Source organism: Aureococcus anophagefferens (assembly GCF_000186865.1).
Source record: "Aureococcus anophagefferens unplaced genomic scaffold AURANscaffold_2, whole genome shotgun sequence".
NCBI lineage: Eukaryota > Pelagophyceae > Pelagomonadales > Pelagomonadaceae > Aureococcus > Aureococcus anophagefferens.
In genome coordinates this window covers 3105121-3113763 of record NW_008705562.1, presented here as the reverse complement: position 1 = coordinate 3113763, position 8643 = coordinate 3105121, and the positions used below count along the sequence as shown (strand labels likewise).

The following is an 8643-nucleotide window of genomic DNA, read 5'->3' as shown; positions in this document are numbered from 1 at the left end:
CAGCCGGCCTGCCTCGCCGTGACGCGGTTGCCGCGGTCGCGGTTCTAGGCCGCCCCTAAGATTGCCTCGTGAATCGAGGGCAGGTTGTCTAGGTTCCACGAGTGGGGTCGTTGGACTTAATTGCTCGCGGGCGTGTAGCCCGCGATGGCGGTGCCTCGGGGGAGCGCCGCGGATTTCGGTCCGCGCCGCGCCCGGGCGCCCGCGAGGGACGGCGCCGGCGTATGTGCAGGTGTGCCGGGGATCAGACCTCGTCCGCGATCAGACCTCCGCGGGAGCGGGAGCGGTGGTCGCGGCGGGAACGACCTTGGCCTCGAGGTCGAAGCCGTACGCGGACCCGCCGTGTTTCGAGCTGTCGAGGCCGTCGATCTCCATGTCCTCGGGGACGCGGAAGAGGCCGAACCGGTTCATCGCGAGGAAGAAGGGCCCCATGAGCGCGACGACCCAGGCCGTGACGCTCACGAGGGCGAGGAGCTGGCAGCCGAGCATGGAGAAGTCGCCGGTGTAGAAGAGGCCCGCGCGCGAGTGGTTGCCGTAGGCGGCGCGCATGTTCTCGGGCCGCGCGAAGAACGCGGGCGCGAGCAGGCCCCACGCGCCGGCGAAGAAGTGGACCGGCGTCGCGTTGACGGCGTCGTCGATATAGTAGGCGACGAGGATCTTGGACCCCGCCGTGTAGACCCACGCGCCGACGAAGCCGATGACGAGCGCGGCCCAAGGCTCGACGACGGCGCACGCGGACGTGATGGACACGAGGCCCGCGAGGATGCCGTTGCACATCTCGGCGACGTCGTAGGTGTGCGTGAGCTTGTAGTGGATGAACAGGTTCGTCACGCCCCCGGCCGCGGCCGCGAGCGTCGTCGTCACGGCCGTCTTGGCGGCGACGACGTCCGCGTCGACGATGACGAGCGTCGACCCCGGGTTGAAGCCGTACCAGCCGACCCAGAGGAGGAACGTGCCGATGACGACGAGGGGCATGGAGTGGCCCTTGATGGGCCCCGCGTTCTCGCCGCCAAAGCGGCCGAGGCGCGGGCCCAGGATGTACGCGCCGACGCCCGCGGCCGCGCCGCCGACCATGTGCACGACGCCGCAGCCCGCGAAGTCGACGACGCCCACGTTGAAGATGGGGTCGTGGATGAACGCGCTGAGCCAGCCGTCGCCGCTCCAGATCCAGTGGGCGACGACGGGGTAGACGAAGCCCGTCAGGAACGCGCTGTAGCCCGCGTACGCGACCATGGAGCACCGCTCCGCGACGGCGCCGGAGACGATCGTCGCAGCCGTCGCGGCGAAGGCGAACTGGAAGAACCAGTTGTGGAACGCGTCCTTCGTCACGAAGCCCTGGCCGTTGAGGAAGAACAGGTCGTTGCCGATGAACCAATTGCCCCACTGGCTGTCGGTGCGCGCGCCGTAGGCGAAGCCGTAGCCCGTCATCCAGAACCAGATGGCCCCGACGCACGCGTCCAGCAGGTTCTTGAGCAGGATGTTCTGCGCGTTCTTCGCGCGGATGGACCCCGCGCAGAGCATGGCGAAGCCCGCCTGCATGAGGAAGACCAGCGTGCCGCAGTAGAGCACCCAGTGCGTGTCCGCCGCGGCCGTGGAGTTCGCAGACGCGTCGGCGATCATCTGGGCGACCTCCTCCTGCTGTTCGGCCGAGAGAGACGACATGGTGACGTCGGACGTTCCAAAAGGGCTGGCGTTCCAAGCGTCGACGTTCGACAGGGCTGGCGTTCCAACAGGGCCGACGGCAGCTGAGAGTGCTCCTAAAAAGGGCCCTCTCGGACGAAAACATCCAAATTGTACCGATCTTGTGCGAAACTTATCGATCACGTGCCGGCAACAAGTTCAGCTTTGCCATAAAAGTGCTCGAGCACCTACTTAAGGCGTAAGAAGCACATTTCCTGGCGGGCAGCGTATGTAAGTGGGGCTAAGTGGGAACTTGTTGCGAGATGCGGCTGCCCCACTGTGCCCAACGCAGCATGACCGTCCGATGATGACGCGCGCCTGGGCGGGACTGGTCGTCCTGGCCCTTTGCCGGGCCCAGACGCCCGAACCGACGATCATCCCATCGTCGGCGCCGTCCAGTCCGCCTTCGAAGTTACCAACGGTATCGCCGAGCGTCCCGCCGACGAGCGCGCCGTCGAGCGCGCCAACGACGCCGCCAACGCCGGCGCCGTCGTCTCCTCCGTCGCTGACGCCGACAAGTTCCCCGTCGCGTTCGCCGACGTACACGTTTCGGCCGACGAGCGCGCCGAGCTCGTCGATCCCGACGCCGGATCCGTCGCCGGTTCCGACGCTCGAGCCCAGCTCGTCGGTCCCGACGCCGGATCCATCGGCGTTTCCGACGCCCGATCCGAGCTCGTCGACGCCGTCGTTCGCGCCGTCGTTGGAACCGACGCCCGAGACGTGGCCGCCGTCCTACGAGCCGACGGCCGAACCCTCCGGGGACCCCTCGGCGGAATTCAAAACACAAGACCATCAATTCACAAGCAAAGCATCAATTTGCACGCTTTCTCTACCACACAAGACCATCAATTCACAAGCCAAGCGTGAATTTGCACGCTTTCTCTACAACACAAGACCGTCAATTCACAAGCCAAGCATCAATACGCAAGCTTTCTCTACAACACGGCGGCGGCGACGAGCCGTCGTCACATTCCCTCGCGAGGCGGCGAGATCAATTTGAAGCGCGGGGTCCCCAGGACCCGCAGCGCAGACGCGCGGGGTCCCCAGGACCCGCAGCGCACACCAAAAACGACGCGCGGGGTCCCCAGGACCCGCCGCGCGGTCGCAAATTCGCAGACATCCCCGGTTTCGAAATTAACATATTAAGCCGACGGCGAGAGCCGACCGTAGGCGCCGTCCTGGAGCGCGTCGTCGCGCGGCATCTGGCTCCGCGCGAGGCCCGCGATGGCCGCGTAGTACGTGGCCATGACGGCCCACTGGGGCGCGAGGTAGGGCGCGGGGCCGAAGACGTGGAAGTGGAAGATGGACAGGAGGCCGTCCGTGGCGAGGAAGAATGACGAGCCGACGACGCCGCTCGCGTACGAATCCGGCGCCGCGCCGCCGCGGAGCGCGGTCGACGCGGCCATGGACGTGAGCGCGAGCGCGTAGGCCGCCACGGCGCCCACCAGGACGCCCTCGAGCTTCGGGTAGAGCAGCCCGTACATGCCGCCGAAGACGGCCGCGTAGGGCGCGACGCGGCGCGCGGTCGCGGCCGCGGAGAGGCCCCGGTCGCGCTCGGGCAGAAAGGCCGCGATGAAGTGGAGGTGGCCGACGAGGAACGCGGCGAGGCCGCCCGTGAAGGCGCCGGCGCCGAGCACGGGGCAGGCGAGCAGCGCGTCGCCCACGGCGCAGAAGACGAGCGCCGCGGCGACGCGCCGCCGCCGGGGCAGCCTCCCGCCGCGCCAGACGGCCGCCGCGAGCAGCAGCGCCGGGAGCGCCTTCACCACGAGCTGCAGGGCCCAGGGCACCACGCGGTGCAGCGGTATGAACACGAGGTAGACCGCGCCGAGGAGGGCTGCGGCGCCGAGGAGATGGCGGACCATCGTGTTTTACAGAATGAGACGGCGGACCATCGTGTTTACAGAATTCGTCGGTTGTTGAAGATTTGAGACACTCAAAATCGCTGCCCACACACGATGATGATGCTCAAATTGCTCGCCCTGTCGGTGCTCGCCGCCGCGGACGCGGTGCTCGCCGCCGCGGACGCGGTGCTCGCCGCCGCGGACGCGGTGCCGACGCCGTCGCAGGAATTCTGCGCAGACATGTACGACACGACGCTGTCGAACGGCACGATCGTCCCGCAGCTCGTCTATAACTACACGATGTGCGTGTCGGCCAAGAAGCAGTCCTGGACGCGCGTCGACCCCAAGTTCGGCAAGCTTGTCTTCAACGGCACCCACCTCATCACGGTGTCGAAGGCTCCCCGGACGGGCACGACCTGCGATTCCGCGCCGACGAAGAGCGCGAACCCCCTCGAGGAGCTGCCTTTTACGCTCCTCGACGTGCCGGCGGACGCGACGTCGGCCGGCGCCGCGAAGGTCGACGGCACCGCATGCACGGAGTGGCGGGCCGACAACGTGTCCTTCTTCGTCACGGCGACGGACGAGCTCGCGCGCCGCGACGCCGCGGCGGACGGCGGCGCGACCGTCGTGCGCAACGACTTCTTCGCCCGCGGCGCCTACTCGCGCGCGGTCCCCGCCGACGCCTTCGCCACGCCGCCCGAGTGCGCCTAAGTCGCGTCGCACATGTCCCCGCCGAGGAGCGCGAAGGCCGGCGCGAGGATCGCGCTGAGGTCCCGGTCCGCGCCGCGGCCGCAGAGGAGCGCGCGGAGCTCGCGCCCCGCGGCGCGCTCGTAGCGCCGCGACGAGCTGTGGCGCGTGACTACGCGGTCGAAGGCCCGGTACTGGTGGGCATCCAGCGTCGCGCCGCGGAGGTCGAAGGCGAGGAAGCTGCGCCGGAGCCCAGCCGCGTCCGCGCGCGCGCGCCGCCCGAGGCGCCCGCCGGCGCTCCCGAAGAAGGCGACGAGCGCGTCCGCGGCCGCCGAGAAGTCGGCGACGACGTCGTCGAGCTTCAGGAGCAGCGCGCCGCTCGCGCGCCTCGTCGCGTTGACGAAGAGCGCCATCTCGAGCGTGTCGAAGGCCGCGACGGCGCCCGCGACGACGCAGCCGTCGGCGACCGTCGACGACCGGAGCACGGCCGCGAGGGCGCGCGGCTCCTCCGTCAGGCGCGCGGCGAGGGCGCGCCGCGCGGCCGCGGCCACGGCCTCGCCCGCGCGCCGCTCCGCGGCGGCGTCCGTCGACAGGAACCGGCGGCAGGCGCGCCTAAAGAAACGCGATGGGTCACCCACGGAGTTCTTCGAAAATGACGACGACGCCGGGGCCCGCGCGCCGAGCTGGAGCGCGCCGCAGAGGTCCTCGGCCACGGCCCGCCGCGACAGCGCGGCGTCGTCGACGGCCCAGCGCTCGACGCCGCGCCGGTGGTACGCGAGCGTACTGAGCAGCTTCGACCGCGGGTCGCGCCAGAGGACGACGCGCCGCGGTCCCGCGAACTCGTTGAGGAGCGGGTGGTAGTGGAACATGACGGACACCTCGGGCCGCGCGGCCGAGGCCGCGAGCTGCGCGCGCGTCGCGTCCGGCGGATGGAACGCGCAGCACGCGTCGAGGCGCAGGCACGCGGCGCCGGCGAGCTTGCGCGACAGGAAGATGCCGCTCTTGTGGAAGCCGCTCACGGCGACGAGCGGGCCGCCGCCGCGGCCCCGCGCGCCGGCGCACTCCTGCGTGCCGGCGACCTCGGGCAGGAAGATGCGCAGCGCGTGGCGCGACGCGAAGAATACGGCGACGGCGAGCGCGTTGCAGATGGTGAGTGCATATGTGCAGCGCTTGAGGCAGAGCGGCGCGTCAAGGACGCTCATCTTGGGCTGCCCATGCGCGCCGAGGCGACGTTGAATTCATCGTGCCGCGAAGTTTGCCTCTCGCCTTCGCGATGCGACAGCTAACTTGCGAAGCTGGGTAAGCTCTTGCGATGCGCCTCGCACCTCTCAGCATGCTCGCGTTCTGTCGCGCACTGCAGCGATCGCATCGACGACCACTCGCGACCGTCGTTCGCCGCGCAACGACCGCAGAGCAGCCGCCGCTCCACCTCCACGACGGCGACCGTGTTTTGCCGCCCATGGTCCAGGCCGACGGGTCCAAATACGGCCTCGACAAGGGCCTCGTGCGGCCGCCGGACGCCGACGCGCTCTGGGAGTGGTACGTCGCGACGGGCCGCGACGCGCGGGACCCGGACCCGAGCTGGGGCGACGTCTGGGACAGCGCGCGGGCGCTCGCGGCGCACCTGCGGAGCGACGCGCGGAGCGTCGCGGGCCTCCGCTGCGTCGAGCTCGGCGCGGGGCTCGGCGTCGTCGGCCTCGCGGCGGCGCGCGCGGGCGCCGCGGCGGTGACGTTGGTCGACCGCGAGCCCGAGTGCCTGCACTGCGCGATGGCGACGGCGTCGCTCAACGGCTTGAGCGCGGGCGCCGCGGGCGCGCCCGGCGTGATCGTGTCCGCGGCCGTGGGCGACTTCGCCGCCGTCGACGTGCCGCGCGCGGACGTCGTGCTCGGGTCGGACATCCTCTACGACGGCGCGGCGATGGCGGCGCTCGCGGACGCGTGCGAGCGCCTGGCGCCTCGAGCGCTCATCGCGGACCCCGTCGCCGGCCGCGCCGAGGGCGCGCGCGCGGCCTTTGTGGCCGCGGCGGCGGCGCGGGGCGGCACCATCACCGAACAGACCCTCGACGCCGGTGACGCGGAGCCCGCGCTGCTCCTGACGGTGGACTGGTCTTAGTAAAACTGCGCTCTTGAAATCTCCTAGAGCTTCGTGGCCTTGGCGATGGCGCTCTTGAGGTCGAGGCCCGTGAGGCCCTCGACGGCGTCGGGGAGCGTGGCGATGGTCTTGATGATGTCCTTGGTGACTTTCGAGCCCGTGGCGTCGTCCTGGGAGATGAAGACCATCTTGTCGGTCTTGGCGAGGGGCGCGGCGATGGCCTCGGCGATGGCCGGGAGCTTCTCGATGACGATGGACGTGATGCCCGCCTCGCCCATGTACTGGTAGGTCTGGTTCTTCTCCTTGAGCACGAGGGCCTCCGCGCGGCCCTTGGCCTCGATGGTCTTGGCCTCGGCCTCGCCGATGGCGGCGATCTCCTTGGCGCGGGCCTCCGCGGAGAGGAGCTTCGCCTCGGCGTCGGCCTTGGCGGCGACGAGGATGCCCTCGGCCTGGTTCTTCTGGACGACGAGCTCCGCGAGCGACGTGCCCTTGGACTCGGCCTGGGCCTGGAGGGCCTGCTGCTCCGCGACCTGGAGCAGGACCTGCGCCTCCTCGACCTGCTGCTGCGTGCGCTCGCGCGTGACGTTCTGCTCCTGGGTCGCGCGCTCGATCATGGACGCCGCGCGGGCCTGCTCCTCGGCGCGGCCGACCTCGGCGTTGATCTCGGCCTGCTTGAGCTCGAGCGTGCGCTTGTTCGCCGCGACCTTGAGGTCGAGCTCGTTCTTCGAGTCGGCCTCCTCCTGCGTCTTCGCGTTGATGGCGATGGCGGCCTCCGTGCGGCGCGCGTTGACCTCGATGCGGGACGTCTCGCGCATCTTCGCCTCGGACATGTCCGCGTCGGCCTCGCACTCCGCGACCATCTTCCGCTGCTCGGCCTCGTGCGCCGCGACGCCCTCGGCGGCCTCGCGCTTGACCTTGGCCGTCTGCGTCATGCCGAGGGCGTCCATGTAGCCGTTCTCGTCGGACACGTCCGTGACGACGTAGGAGACGATCTCGAAGCCCATGTTCGCCATGTCCTCGAGGACGCCCTCCTTGACGGTCGCCGCGAAGGCCTCGCGGTCCTTGTAGATCTTCTCGACGGTGAGCGTGCCGAGCACCTGGCGCTGGTGGCCCTCCATGGTCGACGTGAGGCTGTCCTTGACGGCGCGGAGCTTCTCGCCTAAAAAGTGCTGCGCGGCGAGCTTTATCTTGTCGATGTTCATCTGCATCTTGTCGTTGATCATCTTCGACGCCTCGACCTTGACCTGGCAGACGGAGCGCACGTTGAGCTTGACGCCCTCGCCCGTCTCGACGTTCGTGCTCGACACGTCGAGCTGCATGAGCTGGAGCGACAGGATGCGCACGCTGTTGCAGCACCACCAGGCGAAGCCCGCCTGGCCGATGAGGAACCGCGTGCCGCCGCAGCCCGCGATGACGTGGCACTCGTTGGGCGGCGCGACGACGATGTTCCCCATAATGCGAGCGTGTAATGCTCAGATCCTGGCGTGAATGGCTTCTCGACGAGCGGCGGCGAGCAGCGGCTGCCCCGGACACCATGTGCAAGGATTTGTGGATTGCACGGCCAACTCGCCGAGCAGGCTCCTCCTCGAAGAGTTTGGCGCGCAGGATGGGCTCGTGCCCTCGCATCGTATAGCCTCGACCAAACGCTCATGGAGACGAAGCGCCCCCACCCCAAGGCGACGCGCTTCGCGTTCAACCTGTCGCTCGACAAGTCCGGGCCCAACGAGTTCGTGCTCAGCGAGCTCTTCCCGCAGGCCTTTGGCAAGAAGCGGCGCAAGGTGGACCCGGCGCCCAAGGAGAGCGAGGCGAAGAAGGAGGAGGAGGACGACGAGGACTCGTCGCCCGAGGACGAGGCCGGCGAGGTCGACCTCGGCGCCGGCGACGACGCGGCGCCCGGCGGCGCGGCGGCGGCGAACGCGGCGGCGGCGCCGCGCGGCGGCCGCTACAACGTCGTCGAGCGCCTCGAGCGCTTCTTCGGCGGCGGCGAGCTCGCGACGGGCCTGGGCGGCGACAGCGACGACGAGGGCGGCCTCGAGTACTACGAGTCCGACGACTCGTTCATCGACGACAGCGAGGTCTTCGAGTCGGCCGAGACGCGGGACACGGCCGCGCGGACCAGGCCCACGGAGTACGCGGGCTTCTTCGCGTCGTCCTCCGCGAAGCTCGCGACCGTCGAGGCGCCGGCGCCCAAGGAGAAGGCGCCGAAGAAGCGCAAGAAGAAGTCGTCGGAGCCCGCGGCGCCGGGCGCCGCGCCGAAAAAAAAGGCCAAGGCCGGGCCGACGGCCGCGCAGGTGTCGAAGCTCATCGCCGACGACGCGAAGCTCACGGTCGCCTTCGCGAACCCGA

The 8643-nt window shown here is 69.8% G+C and overlaps 2 protein-coding genes across 2 annotated transcripts; both read right to left on the bottom strand.

Moving 5' to 3' along the window:
• Positions 1–258: 258 nt before the first annotated feature.
• AMT7 (putative ammonium transporter) lies at positions 259–1617 on the bottom strand (the record flags this gene model as incomplete). Its single annotated transcript, XM_009034951.1, has 1 exon — positions 259–1617. One exon carries the CDS (start codon positions 1615–1617, stop codon positions 259–261), a length of 1359 nt encoding a protein of 452 aa, XP_009033199.1.
• Positions 1618–6341: 4724 nt separating this feature from the next.
• On the bottom strand, positions 6342–7751 carry AURANDRAFT_19604 (hypothetical protein; the record flags this gene model as incomplete). Its single annotated transcript, XM_009034950.1, has 2 exons — positions 6342–7088; positions 7188–7751. 2 exons carry the CDS (start codon positions 7749–7751, stop codon positions 6342–6344), a joined length of 1311 nt encoding a protein of 436 aa, XP_009033198.1.
• Between the last annotated feature and the right edge of the window lie 892 nt (positions 7752–8643).